This window comes from Chanos chanos, chromosome 8 (assembly GCF_902362185.1).
Source record: "Chanos chanos chromosome 8, fChaCha1.1, whole genome shotgun sequence".
Lineage (NCBI taxonomy): Eukaryota > Metazoa > Chordata > Actinopteri > Gonorynchiformes > Chanidae > Chanos > Chanos chanos.
The window spans coordinates 28,580,206-28,600,225 of record NC_044502.1 but is presented as its reverse complement, the minus strand read 5'-3'; the positions used below and the strand labels follow the sequence as shown (position 1 = coordinate 28,600,225).

At 38.8% G+C, this 20,020-nt stretch overlaps 1 protein-coding gene across 1 annotated transcript in view; it reads left to right on the top strand.

The window, feature by feature from the left end:
• Nucleotides 1-20,020, top strand: part of nrxn2a (neurexin 2a) — a 219,570-nt gene that overhangs the window by 173,057 nt on the left and 26,493 nt on the right. The window contains exon 18 of the mRNA XM_030781149.1: nucleotides 15,547-15,728. Coding sequence (XP_030637009.1) covers nucleotides 15,547-15,728 — 182 coding nt within the window. The remainder of the gene's footprint in view (nucleotides 1-15,546; nucleotides 15,729-20,020) is intronic.

Sequence of the window (20,020 nt, the reverse complement as noted above, 5' to 3'; positions counted from 1 at the left end):
AGACTCTGTTAGATCTCATCAGAGACCAGTGGCTGGTAAACACATCACCACTCCATTCAGATTCACAAAACACATTCAGACTGTTTTCAAAAGGTCTGAGATTTGTATTTAGTCCATAAATGAAATCACCTTGCCCTTGGTACTGATGATAGAAAAAGTTAGCCCAAAAGAATAAGACTTTTATCTTATTATACAATAAAAAAATTCAATAAACAGTGCTTTTCAAAGTGCCTTATATCTAATAGCTAATAAACTAATAGATAATGATGTAACATTGTAGCTCACACTTTGGAGAGTGCTGAAAGCAGGAATCAAACCCTGGCGTTTGAGGGAAGGAGCCAAGCATCCCAAACTGTAAAGCCAAAGGATCAGTCCCATTAGTTTGACCAGTCAGGTGGGCCTAAGCACAGCAGGAATCTTAAGCTGGTCTTTCCCCCTGGGAAAAGTGCATCCACGAAATTCAGGTTTCCCTTGCTGAAGCTGTCTTACACATAGCTACTGGTACAGAACCTCACAATTTGCCGTTTGGTTTCCACAACAGGAGTCAGTTCAAGAAAGAATTCTGGGAAGGAATCAAAAGGCCATCACCTTTCAAAATGTACACAAACAGAGTTTGGGGGAAGCCTTTTTTTCCCCTGCATTCTGTCATGATTTTGTAGTGTTGTTGGCTGGTTTTGAGAGAGTGAAAAGTGAAAATTATTGACTCTCAACAGTCTGGCTCACTTTTATGAACAATACCGCTTCTTGACCTTTTCACCTTTCATCATCCTCTGAGGTCTCCAGACACACAATAATTTTCGCCTCATAGCAGACATCGAAGTCGTGACAGTGAGCATGGACTGCTGCACCGTTTGCTATAGGCCTCCCTCTGACCCCCCTCCACTGTAATCCACTTTTATCGGACAACTTACGACTTACGTCTCAAAGAATAATGATTAACAGCCAACAAAAAGGCCATGTATTTGAGCGCTTGACATATCAACAACTGCATTATCCATAACCCTAATTCTTTTGATTGGCTGTGATTTCTAAAGCAATGAAGGGGACTGGAATTGATGTTAAGGTATTGTAGTGGGGGATATCTGTTTGGTAAGCAGAGGACTGTGGGTAAAAATCGCATTTATGACTTGTTCACTGATGTGGCCACCCTATGTGCAGACTTATTGTCTCAAATAAATGGGGATGATTGATTATTTGCACTTCAAGAGAAGGAAACTCTTGGTATGGCCATTTAGAGATACCAGCTACTTGTCTCTGGTTTATTGCTTTCCATCATTTCTGTAATTCAGAGTGGACAATATCAACAAGATCTCAGTACACAGATAAATGACATATATTTGTGCATAGATCTGCTGTTCTTAGCAGAGACAATGCTAGTAGTTAGCTTAGCTGATTAGTCCACTGCTATAACTAGATTGCGTTAAAAAAAATTGTAATTATTACTCATTGGCTATCTGCTGTAATTAATTATGACTCCATTAATGTGGCATTGAGCTAAAAAGCTAATAAGTATTGTAAAAATTTGGTTTCCAATCTTTGGATTATAGACACATGTTGTAAGTCACTATAGTTTTACTCTGATTTAAGAAACTTATTTCTGATGCAGACACTCTCTGCCCCCTTCTCTCTCTCTCTCTCTCTCTCTCTCTCTCTCTGTGTGCATGTATGTGCGTGTGTGTGTGTGTGTGTGTGTGTGTGTGTGTATGCTCACTCATTCGTCTATTTCTTTTACATCAGACCAGGTTTTCCTCTGCACCATATTATCTGTGGTTTTCTGCACTTTCTCTTTGCAGTGGAATGGCCTAAATGATTTCTATGCATGTGGCATTCCCTGACATTTACGTGAGCTGATTTGAGTTAATTACATGACAGGACATCCGGTTAATAACAAGACCACACAATCCTGGCACATAGTAACCGAAAAAAGGGACATTGTCAGAGAAACAGAAAAGGCCAGAGAGAGAGCGCGAGAGCGAGAGAGAGAGACTCAGCAAATGCATGCTATATGTCAGCCATGTAGAGAATGGCTCTTCATGACATTGTAGAGGGGAGTTAGGGGAAATGTATGCACACGTGGTTATGAAGACACATCAGCGCTGCATTAGTCCTAGAGGTACAGCAGCTTAATGGAAACGCTTTGGGTTTAACACTGTTCCAGATCCATTAAGGCAGGTCTGTGCAAACAAAGGCTTAGAAAAGGTTGCACCACCTCTTAATTTAGCAAAGAGAAGGGAAAATGTATGGCTCTTTAGTGTTTCTGCGATCGTGCTACAAACCATTAAACCTGTTTTATCTGAACCCTAAAATTCAAAATAATACGGATATACCTCCTTGTCTCCCATAGTTTTTCTTATCATCTCTCAACCAAGCGTGACGCTGAATGGTCTCTATTCAGTTGCAAAAATAATACTACAAAAGAGATGGGGGGTGGAAGTTTATATTTTTCTAGCGTTTAAAAAAAAAAAGAAACATTCAGCACTAGGCACTCTGTGCCAACTGCAGGAGAAGAGAAATGGGAAAAGATTGGCCAGTGTTTGGAAAGGTGGGGGGAGTGAGAATACTGCTGAATCCCATTACACAGAGAGCGTAAAGAAAAAGCATGGAAAAAACTGCCCATGTGAAGCCCACCATTTTCATCTTCAGCCAGTCTGAAGCACACTCCAGTGATGGCTGATAAAAAAAAAAAAGAAAGAAATAAAGACAAAGAAAGAAGGAAACAAAGAAAGAAAGGGAAAGACAAAAAGAGTAAGATTGCTTCTACTCCACAGAGCAAAAGGCGCTAGTGGCAAATTTGCTTCAGCGATCAGAGGTGAAGAAGCTGGAGCAGACAAGAATAAAAAGATTTTGTGTGGATAGGTTCTCTTTATCAAATGCAGAGCGAAAATCCACTGTCAAGCTGATAGACAGTCTTTTTTTTTTAGTGTATCTACAGTTGTACAGAGACAAACTAGTTTTAACTTCAGTAGGTTTCCTTAACAGGTTTCTTTAATATTGTTAACAGTAAGTTCAAAATCAACGTTAACTGGCTTGCACACTCTAAACATTTATTACTCTAAAGAGGCACAGACATGTTGCTGAGGTCAAACGGGTTGCCTAATTATGATAATTTTTCAGCCCATAAAATGCTGGGTGCGGACAGGATTTCACCTCGCTGAAGATATTAATAGTTAAGTTTGTCCTCTGTAAAAATGTGACGGCTGGAAAAACATCCTCAGGGGATGTGTTCTCCCCGGCAAACATAATTGTACCTCGAGGGAAAAGTAAGACCAGACAAAATCACTAAGAGGGGGAAAATAACAGGGACAAAAATAGAGCTGTTAATGCCAACACTAATTGAAAGGCTTACAGATGGCCCGGGGTGAGGTCAGATCATCCGGACCAGAACCGGCCCTGTCTGATGGCGTTAGGGCACCGCACGGAGGGCGCTGCCTCTGTCTGGCACTCTGACCCGCCAGGCCATTTGTTTCACCTCTCCTTAAAAAAAGAGGCCACTAGTCATACCCCTTTACTGCAATCACACAGAAGCAAAAAAAAAAAAAAAACACACAACAGCAATCTCGTAATCAGATAATTATGCTAATTATGTTAACCCTCGTTAGGATAATAATTGCATTATCATAAGCATTAAGGCTCCGTAAATGTGGGGCTCTCTTGGTTTTTCTCTGTCTTAAGATTTTGAAGAACTATAGTAGAAGCTATAGTTACGTAGGTCTAAGTCAATCAGAAAAAATAGCAGTTACTCAATGGAAATTTTGAACCACCAACTTGGTGTTGACAAGGCTGCTTGTCTAACACAGCAGCAAGTCTTAAGCAAGGATATCTTAATTGAATTGCACTCACGTCAGCCATACCCTTGCATGGAGGGTTGCTGGGGTACTGTTTTGACAGGACGCAGAGGGCCAGTCAGACATTAACCTCTGCAAATAGAGCACAGTTTGAGGGATAGAATAGTGAAAGCAAATGACAGTGTAAATCCCAAATCCACATTGTGGAACGAGGGAGGGGTTTTTGTTGTTGTTGTTGTTGTTGTTTCTCACCACTCACACTCTCTCTTTGTCCGCCTCTACCGTCAGCTAATGCCGGATATCCTGTCAGAAAATAATTATTCATGACTGCGCTGTATAATAACAGGAGTTAGTTTCAGTAAGAAGCCCGATTTGCTCTCTATCTCTCATCAGCAACACTCCTGCGCAGAGAGAAGAGAGAGGGAGGTAGGATACACTCCACCCCTCCTCTGTTTTGGCTGACCCATTTAAGAAGTGCAGCGAAGCTGAAAAACGCAACTTCAGCTGAAATGAAAAAAAACACCTCCATTGGCTTGCCAAAGCCTTTGTTGAAATATGGATAAGGAAATGCACGCCTGTGTGTCCTAGGGCTCCAAAAGGGGGACAGATTAAAACACACACACACACACACAGACACACACACACACAGACGCATACACACAAACGCACACCTCATTTCCCTAGATGCAGTGATGCACACTGATTCCTCCCAGTTCTTCCCACCCTTTCTGTCTTGCTTGACTGCAGTATTGAGCAGTTTTCCTCATTTAGAAAGCCAGTACCGCCTCACTTCTCATAGGAGACACTGCTGTTTTACAACACGTGCTTACTGCAGTGCTGTCTGGATCGGTACACCTAATTGTATCTCATTCAGATTCAGATCAGCCTTTGTGAAAAGGCAGATCAGATACGCGGGGTGCATTTGCATGGATATATACGAGGAACATATTATGTCACCAGACAAGATATGTGCTGTTAATTTTGATCAGCCTATTAGCCCACGGCAGGAGGAAACTGAGGGGGGGGAAAAATGAAATGATCAAAGAAATTTAATGCCAGAGAAATAAATTTGAGTTTATCTCTCGCTCTTTATCTAGATAAGTTTCCACAATGGGTTGCCCTCAAGCAGAAATGGCCCAGCTATATAAAATAATGCTTAATCAATGGATATTTTTTCACTTTTTTTCCATGTTTCAGTTTTGTTGGAGGCCTTTTGTCTAATTGTTTGCTCTTTTTTCTTCTTTTTCATGTGTCTTCATCATCTGATATGTCATCTTCTTATCAAAGGTAAGTCAATTAATAATTTACTGTTTAGTTGTAATAACCCTGAACGTAATACCATAGATTTGTTCACATCCCTGTCACACATTCTTATTTCTGAGTCATAGCCTCCCTATCATATTGGTCGCAGTACCTGTCATGTTGGAGTAACCACCTTGTATCAGTTGCTCCATCAGTGTCAATACACATACACATATTGGTTTGTTGGAGACCGTTTTAATAAGCATGCACTTTACATTGATCATTTTCAACATATAGATTTGATTCATCTCTCCAGGACCTCAAGTCTGCCTCTCCTAGTTTTTTTTTTGTTTTGTTTTGTTTTGTTTTGTTTTGGGTTTTTTTTTAAATCATTAAAATACACATGCAGCAATGCGTTGTTGGTTGGAAAATTAAAACAAGGTGGGAAATGGACTCAAATGAGCCATTTAGCCTGGCATTAAATATATTCCCCCTACAACCTATTTATAAGAAACTACATTTTTTTCAATGCAATTTAATGCCACCACTGATTTCACTTTTAGATTTTCCTCCAGTCTAGTACCCTTGCTGCAGTTAACTGGATATTGAATGGATCTTAATGAAAATGATGTCCATTTTTATTTAGTATAAACAGTATGGAATTACACATAATTATGTACAAGGGATATATGTATTGCACTGTATTAAAACATTATGTATTGGCTAAAGTTTGTCGTAGAAACCTCTAGATTATGTGTACCCTTTCTGTGGTTAATGTAACACACAGTAATATGAATAATGAAGTGATTTGTCCTATTGATTATTGTTGAGAATGTTAAATATGTTATACATTAGATGCAGTCAAACAGGGACCCAGCAACAAAGCAATTATTGGAAGCCCAGTTCAGATGTAGAGGGAGGCCACTTGTTACTGTCAAGCACTCCACAGCTGTGCTATTAAGTGTGTCTTCATGTGAATGTATCAGTAAATAATATGTGTCATTTCTTAATGTAACAGCAGAACACATGAAGAAAGAGGTGGGTTAGTTATCGTTGATAGGCATCAGTGAGTTTTAGGAGAGACAAGGCAGGGTTTTAGGCTCTCCTCTCTGTGTGTCTCTCTGTCTCTGTTCTTCTCTCGCTCTCTCTCATTCAGTATCCGCCTCTTTATCTAGTAGTCATTGGTGATTATTCAGAGCTGTCTTCCAGTGAGCCATGTATAAAAAGCCAGAGCATTACCAAGCTGACATCTGTGGAATTCTATTTAAAGGAGTTTTCAACTGAACACTTGACTCTTGCACAAATGGTCATCTCAAAGATACAACCAGCTGTGCTCTGCTTCTAAAAAGCTTTTCTTTCTTTTTTTTTTACTTTTTTTTTTGACCAGCTGAGCTTATTAAATGAAGAACAGCACATGCAAGTTTTAGCATAAAATTATCTTATATCTCAATTTGAGTACATGACCTCAATACTGAAATAAAGCAACTTAGTCACTGACTCTGACACACAGAGCATCTCTGTCAATGGTTTATTTACCAAGCATTCTCACTCAATAAGCTCTGTTAAAAAGATTTATCAAGGTCATGACTGTATGACTCACCTCAGCTGACACATACCAGTATATGGATGCAAATATGCTTATTTGCTTGGGTTTGAACTGATGCCGTGAAATCAGGATGTTGAGCTCTGCCGCGCTGAAGTATGTAGGATAGACATTTATTAGTGCAGAAATCGTTTTTAATTTGTGAGCAGTTCAGTTCAAATTTCTTGAGTGATTTAGCAGGTTACATTAAGGGTTTTTTGATTTGATTTCTCTGAAAGGAGTGAACATGTTCTGGTGAGACAGATGGACAGGTGAACAGAGCTAAGAGAGATATCCGAGGCTGTTTAGGGTACCCAGTGATGTGTATTGGATGAAAAAGGTTATGAGCAATATTTTCATTTTCAGACCCTAGTGGGTGAGAACTGATATGTTTATCAAAGCTACGCCAGCAGAAATAGGTCACCCAAGAACTCAAGGCCAAACAATTGACAGATCCAAGTTACAGCTCAGCAACCAAGTAACTGCTCTAGGACTTTAGAGTCTCCACTGCTTGCTTTTTACAGTATCATAGTAACAATGAATTACAGCAAATTTTAAATGTCAGGCTCTTCTTTGAAGGCAATATCAGCATTTGATGGTTGACACAGGGACAATTCAAAACACAGGGACTCTCAGCATTATTGACTGTGTCTTTGGTATAATATGTGTCTGGAAGAACATTTAACTACAAATGTTAAACATGTAAGTTACAGAGTAATCCAAAGAAGTCTAAATTAGGACTAATTAAAAGGCAAGAAAACAGTGATCAGTGTGTAGAACCATTTTATGATTCTCTCTCTTAAAATCAACTGCTAGTTGTAACTGGTCTATATATTTATATCGTACTATAATATTTCAGTTTAGCATAGTTTTATTATGATATTCCAGTTTTCTCCAGGCTCGAGACAGAAAGAAAGGATCAATGCAGCCTCAAGACTGGCTTCAGTAGCATCCACCCCTATATCTCTAATGAAATCCAAATCAGAAGAGGGATTCAGAGAAAACCTTGGTACAGATTGATAGACTGTTTCAACAAAGTGTAGCGGAGAATATGACGCAATATTGACTTCTTTTGTGAATATACATTCTTTAATAGCCCCAGTGCTGGTTTGCTACATTTTAGAAGAAAGACACAAGTTGCTACAGCCTATTTTCAATTTACTTCTCACAATTATTTTTGTAAAGTGTGCAGAATGTTCCAAAGTTGGCCCTGGGAGCAGGCTTACAGAGTCTTAAAGTATGGTTGCACGCTGTGAAAAAATGAGAGTAAATCCGTCTTGGTTTATCCTTGCTAACGTAGCAGGCTAATACGTTCTGGCATCCATGGAAAGACTGTTGTGGGGGTGAAGCAAATAGGGCTTTGCCAGTATCCAGCACTTATAAACCTGAGTGAGTGACAATGATGAATGCAAAATTCAACTGTGCTGTTTACTTTTCTTTTTTTTTTTTTTTTTTGGTGATTCACAATATGGATTTTTTTTTTAAGAACTGTACAAAAACCGCCAAGAGAACAGAGAAGTAGCAATATCTCAGTTTGTGTTGTCGTTGTTGTTGCTGTTTTGTTGTTTTTTGCTGATTTTTAAAGCACATATGCCAACAACCAATTATTTTAAGGAGGTCTCACCCTGTTTATTTTCTTGCTTTTTTCACCTACATGATGGTATGCAAGAAAAAGATCTATATGCATTCACATGCATACATGCTTTTGGCTGAAGCTGGAATGGCAGTTCAGGATTATTAGTCTGCTCAACAGTAGCTGTTAATAAAGCACTGACGATAAATGTACACATTTTCCATAACCCAATACAATAGCCTTCATATATTTGACAGCACACCCTTTCAAAAGGTTAATCACTCACCATTTTTCTGATGAAATCACAGTGATTCGTCTCCACTTTTAATACGAGGTATCTGAACTTTGAAATGTCATCTTCCTTCACAATTGCCAGAATAAAGGAACTCTCCTCAGTCCATTTAATCTTAGCATACTAATTATACATTTTCACATTTTACAGTTTATTTATTTATTTTTATTTTGTATTTATTAAAGGGCTAAAGACTCATTTGAGCTGAGCTCAAGCTTTGTTGAGCTTTGAAACTGATTCCAGATTACGGGAGCACTGAAACTCAGAGCTTTCTATCAGCTCAGTCCAATCTAATGAACAGTATCCTCTGTTATGCTTCTAATTAACAGAAGAGATACGATGTAGGTAGGTAATTTCAGGAGTAGCATTTTGTAGATGAATTGTAGCATATTATAACTCTGTCAAAAACCCAAGGCTGATCAGCCCAGTTTCATATATAAATTATAATAATGAGTAAGCACTGCATCACCAGTAATAAGCCCCCGTACACTATAAAATATGATATCAACGGGTCTTAAAATGTTAGCAGTGGTATCCATGCAAATTACATCTCTTTAGATTACTGCAGCTATAATGGCAGATTGGACAGTCCTACAGAGGAACCCTACAGAAAACAAAATCAAGCTTAATCCTTAATCCTTTTGTCCCTTCATTTGGCAGTTCCTCAGCTTGAGTTTTAAATGACAGCCTATCATCAGTGTTCCACATATTTGTCGTCGTAAACTTCATTGTGTATGCCCCAGGAATAAACAACAGTGTCATCTGCATAGACATTCAATTTATTAACACCACAGTTGATATCATTTATATGAATTAATTTTATCTGAAGCGAAAAGGCACTGATATAGATCCCTGTGGAACCCCCTCAGTAATACTCGGAAAAGTAGAATTTATGTCAGATGCGTTTATGCACAGTATCCTATTAGATAAACAGTTTTTACATGCAGATCGATCACAGCCGAAAGCTGCCAATTTATGGAATAGTAAAGGATGGTCAGGTTTGTCAGAAGCCTTTGACAAATCAATGAGTGTGACACAATGTCACATTTTCTAAAGTACACATGCAGTGTTACTCATTATAAGGGATATGACTGTAGTCAGATTGTGCCCAGCTCAGAAACCTTGTATATAAATATGAAAAATGTTCTCTTTATTTAAGTTGCTCTAAAAAATTTGTCAGTAGAGATTTCATACAGAATAATTTTTACGGAGGTCACCAGTATCCTTACTTTTGTGGTGTGGAAATACAAAGTCTGTTTGTCTTCCCACATAGACATAATTCCAGATTGAAGTGTTAAGTGAAAGATATACCGCTAGATTAGGTGTCAGATTAAAGATATGTGGTTTTGCTATATGCTGTTGCTAACAGTGGAAACCATGCATCCAAGAAGTCAGCACCAGTCGATTTCCTTGTATCTGTAAGTTAAGTAAAGCAAGGAAAGCAGTAAGGGTTTTGTTTTGTGCAAACGGAGGGAAAGAGACAAAGGAAGTACATGAGATGTGTTCATAAACCACATCCTTCCTTTGTGTTTTAACATTAGGTTGAAAAGAAGATATTTGATCAAATATATATTTTAGGGCCACTAGTGGTAAGAGAGTATACTTCAATCACAGTTGTGCTATGATTAATTCGAAGACATATGTTCTCTTTAGCTCTTAAGGGACCTTCGTGGACTTAATAACTTGGCAAGTAGACATTGAAAAACAATTTTTGACAGCAATGTCAACATCTCTATTCCAGCCTAAGCAGCTACATATATATATATATATATATATAATCAACTATACAGATAAAATAATGACCTGTAGTCACAGCGAAGTCTGACATAATCATTTCAAAAGCAATACAGATATCAGGGTCAGACTGGCAAATGCATAGGCTTAAAAGGTTCGTATTACTCGCCGCAGCTCGTGCACCGAGGTGACACAGCTCTCAACTCAGTCCAGCTGGTGGAGTTACAAGGCGACTCAAAGATCAAAACCTTGAAAACGTTTGCTGTGGGATTTCTGAATGTGCTAACAGAAATAATGTTACTTGAATTCCTCTCTTTTTTGGTCTCTGATTTCAGAGATTAATTTCTTTGGCATTTCAAATGCTCACAACAGATGGAATGCCAGACAGTCCAAGTCTAGTTATAGTGTCATAATCATATCCTGATAGAGGTACACAGATTATCTATTAAAAAAATATGTTGGACGTTAAGATCTTACCTCCCAGTTTGTTTGGTTTGTATTCCATCCCAGGATTGTTTGTTCCACGGACCCAGTCACTCCACTACCCAGGCTGAGCTCTTTTTCTAAGATTTACTGGACCTCAAAAATATTTTGGGGGTGATGAATTCCTCCAATGGTGCACTGGATTCAATTCCCACCACTTTTTTTCCCAAAGGATTTTTGGATAGCTTTAGTAGCAGCACACTCACCATTGTGAAGCACCCTTTAGAAACTTGTTTTCTACTGACAGCTCTCCAACTGGCGTCAGTCAAACTTCACAGAAAAAAATCTGGACCAGAGACTTTACTCAAATAATGATGGATAGACTCTCTGTTCCTATTCTTTTGAATCTAACTCCCTCAAAACATCTGACAAGTACCATCTGTAACTTGTCAGCTTAAAACACTTTTTTTTAACTTGGCTTTTGATATTTAATATGCTTGATAATATTTTTACATCCTTATTTTTTCTATTACATCATCACAGCTAACTCACTATACTCCTATTTCCTTTGCTCAATTTAATTTTTTTATAGAATTTATTTTATGTATTTGTTTTCAGGCATGGCAAGCACTTTGAGTTGTTACCATGACAGGAAAGATTTCATATAATGTTTATTATTGTTGTTACTCACATTGTTGTGTAAAGCAGCAAATAAGGTCACATTCACCAAGTCTCAAAGCACAACTGTTTATTACTTCTAGAGACTGTAGATATTTTAGATAGCAGTAGAAAATGTTCCATTGCACTTACACATTTAAAATGTTTTCCTTTTGATCAAAAATAGGTTTTACATGTAATAAAGGAAAACAGCATGAAAGTACATAAGTACACTGTCCTTAAAAATTTTCATGGAAATCCACACCGAGTCAGGCATAATGCACCTGAGGAATCAGGACAAAAGTTACAGAAGTAGTCTTTCTCTGTAAAGGCTATCCTGTCTATTAATCTGCAGTAGTTAATTTAAGCCTTTTTTTGTCTAATACAACAAACTACTCACTTTATTGTTGTCCTCAAAGGACTGTAGACTTGAGCTATGTGCAGCAATCATTCTCAACGTGTTTGAGTGGTTACCGCCAGCACTCTTGGCTCGACTATCATGTTTTCATCTAAGTGGCTGACTTTGATCTACAGCATCGCGATGGTACAACAGTCCAGAAGGGACTGATCCAGTAACCACATGCTCCCCTGGACAAAGTTCCAATTTCAACAGTAAATATGTCTGTGTAGCCTTCTCACAGTCACCTCCACAGACTGAAAATATCTGATCAGTGGATCACAGAGGGATATTACCTTGGCCCACTCTACACCCTGCTTTTGGTATTTTAGCCGCAGTGAAAATTTATCATTGTCCATTGTCCTGAGGTAGCATTTAAGTCCAGAAAAATGGTGAAAATCAAAACATGCTTAAAAATTCAAGTCAGATGTTTTCAGGAAAAGTTTGTTTCACGTTAAATCACCAGATAGATAGATAGATAGATAGATAGATAGATTTTTCAAATAATACTTTTTTATATTTGCAAGAGAAGGTTTTAATCTGTGACCTGCATACAAGATCATGAAGCATCTATTTAGAGATATTTCCTTGTCAAAGGAAACTCATTGTTTGGATTGACATCTCTAAAAGTGTGATGCTTGTGGACCAGGCTAGAGGTTAGAAAGTCTTTTACTGGAAATCTTAACTGGCTTAATGCTATGGCCAGGCCTTTTTAAAATCAATTGTGAGAGTCAACTGAAGCAAGAACATTGATTTTTTTCTTTACTTTTGCCCAAAGAGGGACTATATGTACTCTCCGGAACAGTGCATGTCATGTGCAATTGCACTGAATTTAATAGTGTCTACAAGCACTTAACCTGGAGTGGTTTGGATTTTTTTGAATAAAAGTAACTGAGTATTTGTATCATTTCACATAAAAGGAAAATCATATTCTTATGATCAGAAAAAAAAAAGTCTGTGGGATTTTTGTTTGCCTCTGCAATAAAATAGGCTTTTATTCTGCAACCGTTTGATTATATTTACAAGGTTGTTCAGATTAGTTGCGCTATTAGCCATAACTTTAGTCCAATATATCAGTTTTATAGATCGTTTTTTATTTTTAAAAGCACTTTGACATTGAGACATCTCGACCTCTCCGATCACTGACCGGAGATCAAAAATCAACCAAGGGATGAAAAATAATTTGTTAGTACAAGTGACAGAGAGATGTAGGGTTGGGATGTGAGGTTTACTAGATATACCTAGCTTGAGTTCTTACCTTTTACAAGCTGTAACAGCATGCTGTCAACATTGTCTTTAAGACTTAATATCCCACATCATAAACAGCAGAGCTAAACTCTCTCTAAATTGCCTTATTGCTGAAATCTCTATAAATTTGCTTATTACAAAGAAGCCTGATAGTTGTCAGCTAAAAACCAGTGGTGATTCGTTGTGGTTGCCCTTTTATGTGATTCAAACGAGAAAATTTCGGGCAACCACGGCCTAATGGTTACAGAAGCGAGCTTGCAACAGGAGGGACCAGCAGGAAAAATGTGGCCGGGGTGAGTGGGTGAACAGCCCCTCCCACAACATCCACAGCTGAAGTGCCCTTGGGCAAGGCACTTAACCCCCAACTGCCCCCAGGTGCAGGCGTGCTGCCCACAGCTCCTGCTCCTGGTTTGTATGTGTGTGTGTGTGTGTGCGTGTGCGTGTGCGTGTGTGTGCTCACTGGCAGTGTGTATATGATGGGTTAAATGCAGAGGTTAAAGTTCACTACTCACTGCTCTCAGCATGTGTGTGCGATCACAGAGATTCTAAATTCTAAATTATTGGCAGTTCAATTTAAGACGTAACGTTCAAGACACTTCTTAGTAATAATTAATTCAGCCGACATGTGCTAAATCGTCTAACTTTCAGAAATAAAATGAAGATATACAGTTAACCTATGAGAACACCACAGAATAAATGAAGCTCTTTTGCATAATGGGTGTGAAGCACTGCCGCCTTTGAGTTAAAAAATTGACCCTCCAAAACCTAGCATATGCTTATGCAATTTAACAGCAAACACTGCTGACATTTGTCTGTTAGCAAGGTAATAACAGTATCAAAAAGCCAGTTGCTCAGTTTTGAACATCTGCTAGACTCTCCTGGCTCAATGATAGACCAGACAAAACTGAGGCAAGGTTATGCATAGCACTACATTTTTAGCTAGGGCATGTCTTGTATTTAAAAACTGACTGCTGGCATCAGTATTGAATAACTGAACACAAACAACCAAAACAGAACTAATCGACTGACTACTGCCACAGGCAGCAATTTAAACTGTTTATTGTTACAACCCCCCTAGTATGGTGAGAATGCAGTAGAGGTTGGGGGCAACAGAAACAGAAAAGGCTGAAGCAAATGCAGAAACTGAGTAGCCAGTAATGCAAATATGAAAATAAACCATGCAAATGTTTTCTAAAGTGAAATCCAGTCTGTTGCACATGCAGGTACCAGACAGCGTGTGGCATTTGGCATGAAGTGTTTCTATTCCTTTTGTATGTGTGGCTATAGACTGGATTCCCAGGTCTGATCTACATATGAGACAGTCAAAACCATCTCTGAGTTGCAACATATCAGTGTGACATAATCAGTCTGACAGGTGCTATATCCCAGTGATGGCTGGCACACCCCAAGATTAGCAACAAGTTAGCAGGTTTCAGGAGCAGGTGTTCAACACTTTGTCACTTGGAGTCTGCCTAAGGGACAGACTTGCCAGATAAGCTAATTAGATCCCCCTCACCTCCTCTGTTATCTCATTTAGAGGGGCTTCACCTGCCAGTAATGACAGGTGGTACCACTCTGGCAACCCTGTGGTGTGGTGAGATTAAAAAAAAAAAAAAAACAGGAAAAATCTGAGGTAGCATTAATTTAGTGGACCAGAAATTCATTTGATGAGTATTTGCTTACAAAAGGTAAGTCTAGGTTGACAATAAAAGAACATTTATTCAATGTCAGATATAAATACCAAGATAGTATTAGGACAATTCTTTGTTATTTCTAAAAGACTGCAGTGTGTGGGAATGCCAACTCAGAATCATTTTTTCACAAGGCCAAGACTGTGGGTACAGTATGTCTAAGTTCATCGTTTAGACCTGCATCTCTGCTGGTCCCTCAACATGGCAGCATCTTTCCAACTCGGCAGTGCTCCTCGGGCCAGCTGACACTGTTTAATTCAGACTCCACCTCATACTCTCTTCCAATATGCACTGGAAATACATACATTTACATAGTAAATATAAACATTTATACATACATGTAGATATATATGCATATATTCATTTGTATATTTTTACTATGGATACAAAAGACCTGCAGAAGTTTGTCTAAAAAAAAAAAGAAAGAAAGAAAGAAAGAAAGAAAGAAAAGGGAAAAAGGAGAGAGAAATGATCCCTCTACAGCCAATGGCATTTGATTCTGCATCACAGAGGGAGGTTTTTTTTTTCTTTTCTTTTTTGCTCGTCTCACTGGATGACAGGGCTAGCGACAATTTCTCCTCCGCCAAAGTAATGTTTTGCAAATGAGCATCCAAATCAGGCTTGAGCTTAACTGCACAGGCATATCAGAACAGATGGCAGTTCTTAAGATGGAGCCTCTTTTTCCTTCTAATTTGAAGCTGTACACTGGGTGAATCTAAAATGTGAGAGACTTGTCCTCTAACATTCATCTCTCTCCTTCTCTCCCTTCCTCTCCCACCTATCTCTTCTCGCAATGTCTTTTGTTCTCTCTACCTTTGCCTATCTCTCTTTCCTTCAACCTGTCTTCATCTCTACTGCTTTCTCTTGCCCTCTATCTATCTATCTATCTATCTATCTATCTATCTATCTATCTATCTGGCAGCTGGCACCACGTACATCTTTGGCAGAGGAGGGGCCCTCATCACGTATACCTGGGCACCCAACGAGAGGCCAAGCACCAGAGCAGACCGGCTGGCCGTGGGCTTCAGCACCCAGCTCAAAGATGCCATCCTGGTGCAGGTGGAGAGCACGCAAGGCCTGGGGGACTACCTGCAGCTGCATATAGTGAGTACCAGCCTTACCATTTCTATGAGCTGCCCAATCTGTTCTGCAAAACAAATCTTTCATTTGTATTTTTTCAAATTTGCTTCGTTTTTTTGCAAATTAGTGAATACATTTTCAGTATTTTACAGAGCTATCTATAACAAGCAATCTGAGAGAGAGTGGCAAATATGGTGTAAAAAAACAAACAAAACATAATACCACATTGTTTCTATTTCATGTACTTTAAGCTGTCCATGTTGGGCAATGCAGAGGGGTTGAGTTGTTGCTTTGCACGTGATCCATGTGAACAGAAACATAACAAAATTAACTATACTATAACTCACTGATTAGTATAAATAGACAATTAATAAGGTAGCCATATGAAACATGAACAATAGGACAGAAGAGATTAAAAAAAAAAAAAAAATCTCCATCATGTCTCTGTGCAGTGTCGCTAGCAGCAGTAGCACAGAGGAATCATCTATTTCTAAAACCTGCTGGATGGAGTTAGGAAAAGACTCGTTCATTTGGACAAATATTCCAAATAAGTTTGTGCGTATTCAGTGAAGGACAATTAGATTTTGTAAAACCTCTCAATCGAGTTACAGAGGTGAAGAAATATGAGGAAAATTGCAGTATGTTGGCTTGGTTTGTGATGATATTTATCTCAAATGAGAGTATACCACAGATAGATATATCTGAAGATAGGGTGATTTTTTTTTTGTTCACAGTATTAGATAATGTTTCAAAAATTGCCCCCCTAAAAAACACTGAGAAAGCACCAGGAACAAAACGGGCGGATTTAGGATCATTTTTAGTCAAGATAATGAAGCACTTTAAGAAGAGTAATGAAAGTGGATATTCCCTATACTGTAGTGCCAGGTAGTATGCTAAATAGTATGGCCCAAGAGGTCTTATGTTTGTAAGATATGGTGGGATGATGTTTCTAATGATGCTGTCAATTCCAGAAACTTGGCCTATGAGATAGGCAGTGTAACTATTGACGCATGACTCCATTGGTCTGTTTATTTGTTGGTGGTGGAGGAGGAAAGACCTGAAATTTCATTGGCAAAATTGCAGACCTAAAGGTTTCATTTAAAAAGTGAGCTAAACTCACTTGTCATTTTTTAAAGAGAGATGTATTATTGAATATTATTGATATGTATTCAGAGACCATTACTGTGCCGCAACTGAAACGCTGATTCCAAATGAGCATGTATAAAGAGAGTACTGAACAGCAAAAAAGCAAAATTTTCCTTGCAAGGGATGGGCTAAATCAATTACATTTGAATAGGGTCATTATTCTCAACAAAGGAGGAAATCCAGGTGACTTCTTTCTACAAAAAAAAAAAAAATTGTTAGCTGAGCAATAATAATTTGTAAATTTTGGGAGAACTGAAGCTCCAGGAAAACCATGCATATTCAAAGAAGCTTTTATTCCAAGTAAAGATGGGGAGATTGTTCAGAGGCCAAATTGTCCGTTTAGTCATCTGAACCTGAGAAGGTCCCAGTGATGTCTCGTCCAATGATTAAATAAATTGCTAGGCCTGAGATTATCTCAGTCTGCCAGGCTCAGTTGGACGAATTACACCCACGCATCCCGTCATGTTACTGTTTGTGCTAGGATTTGAAAGAGGCTACAAATTACTTTCCTGTATCAAACCATCAGTAGCCTTTAAGGAAATAAATAAATCAATAAAACTTCCAAATACCACATGCACTGATGAGTGCCAGGGTGCTCTGTAAGCCTGCTAAATCTCTCTCTCTGCTATATCGTTCTTTGCAATTTTTGTGCTGACTGACCAGTATGCGTAATGTCCATCTACCTGCACTGTTAGGGCTCCATCATTACATGTAATTGATAAAAATGCATCAGATAATGTTGAAATTTGCTAAATCTGGAAAAGATTTGGACAACTTGAATTTGGACTTCAAGTTTAAACCACTGCTGCCTAAGAAGCCCAATGACAGTTGGGTTTCTGCATGTAAAGATACTGTTACTTTTGAAATTACCCTCGTTTAAGTGACACCTTGAGTGCAAGGACTGATTGATTGACCAATGGTCATAAGGTATTTGTCATGTAGGTCGAGCAAGACCATAGCCTATTAAGAACGCACATCCTCTGAAGGTCTTCTGAGCTCTTCTAGGGCTCTCAGTGATAAACAAAACAATGCAAATTAGGTCGGATAAAGAGAGGTTGCTCTCAGGTCTCCAAGGAGTTTGAGGCTGCATTAATGGGCACAAAAGTAAAAAATAAGCCTTGTTGATTGTCCTCCATGCAAAGAAGTTGACAAATAAAGTAGACAAGACTGATTTTGATGGACCGATGAGATCATTTATCTGGGGATCCTTTAGAACCAGGAGACATATTGGTTGCACATTATTTTAATCCCACTTATTGAAAACAACCTAAGGCAGTGAGGGGAAGACAGTAGATCAAGCTGGTAATTAGCTTTTTGACCTCTTGGCTTATCACTCGCCATTAAGATTTCAAGCAAAAAGAGATGCAGTAGTTCTAGTTGTCTTCTGCATGAATAATTCATTTGCTAAGTGACAGTGACTGTTGCGTCAGCATCAAACATGGTCATAAAAAAAAAAAAATCAGAGACAAAGAAAAGCTGCTTAGATCTACTTCTCTCCCCCTACAGAGAACTGCCCAGACCTCAAAAACAACTGTGAATTTTTTCGGGGGTGGGTGAGGGGATTTTATCGGGATTTGTCTGTGGGCTGTTTTGTGGCTCATTCTAAAATAGTCATCTTCTGCTTGGCAAGGTCTTATGGAAATGCTCCTTTCTCAAGGCATTCTCCTTCAAGCTATGGCTTGCAAAACCCCTATGATTGGGCTCAAATAATTTATAATACTATGTTGTAAGTAAGATTGAATGTGTTAACTGAAATGGCTGGTTTAGATGATGGGGACCAGTGCCAGATAGTCTAGAGGCTCCATGCTGCTTTCATAAAAAAAAAAAAAAAAACGCAAGGCTTCTTGCCTCAGTTTTTGTCCTTCATGAAAAGGAGGATTTATTCGGTAGTTGTAAATTACAACCAAGGACACATAATCCAATTGGTCATGAATGTGCAGGCATAGCAGAGTATCTGACTGCCACGAGAGATGGTAGAGCAGAACTGGATGTTTGCTAAGCTTTTCTCATTCTCTCTAAGAATTCACATCGAGCTCTTCTCCCTGCATATCGCCCCTATATCTCCATCCAATGTCTGAGTTTTACAAAGGCCAACTTACCTTCAGTGAAGATCAATGAATTGAGGGCGATAGTTGTTGTGTGGTCCAGCAGTGATAACCACCTGTAATTAATAGCAGGCGCTCTGACATCCCAAGGTGTATGCATGTGTGTGTGTGTGTGTGGGTGTGCGTTTGTGTGCGTGTGTGTGTGTGTGTTTGCGCATCGATCTACACACAAGCTCCAGCCTCTTTGGTCTCTGAATCATTGGGAAGAGTGCTAAGGGACCTGACCAGTGCACCTGTCAGAGGTGTTGTGCTGAATTAGTGAAGCAGCAGGTGCTACAGTCCCTGCACATAGAACATCCAGGGACATTAAGCTACATGCACACTGCCTCTGGCGATGTGCGAATAATTCAAATTTGTCCTCTCACTGTGGCTGCATGCAAAGTCTGAAAGTGCCACTTCAAAATGGAGGAGAGACAATGATCATCCTAGCTGAATAAAAAAAAAATAATCAGATAAATAAGTATTAGAAAAGCGACTGAAGTATTTGCACACACACACACACACACACACACACACATAGATAACAGACTTGCATGGGGAAATAATAAGAAGGATGTCCTACTTTAAAATCAGCTGCTTTTGTCAAAATACTGCTGGTATTTCCCAGCACAATCCTGCCTTCCCATAAAAAGTCCAAGCCATATTTGTACCTATAACATTACCCCAAGCCAGTTTGGTCTTAACAACTTTTTATCCTGACTTTAAACCTTAACAGGAGATCATTGCCAATATTTTGAAAAGTTATGTTGTGTTATGGTTGCCTCTCTCTCTCTCATGCACACCCACACAAATGCATGCACAGTGGTTTCCCAGGCACAGAAATGCTTAGCTTAGTTACTGTGGAAGCAAGCATGGACAAGGAATAATATGTGTTCAGCGGTTGCCAGTTTATTTTTCTCTATATGTTTCTCTGTATTTGAGCTGAATTGTACATAAGAAACAATTAACAAGTGTCCATCTTAAATTGTGGTAAAGCAAGAAGGTGACATCTTATTATATTCAAACCGATCTAATCTAAAATGTATATTTCCATAGTTTATGTAATTTGGAACCAGACAAAATAGA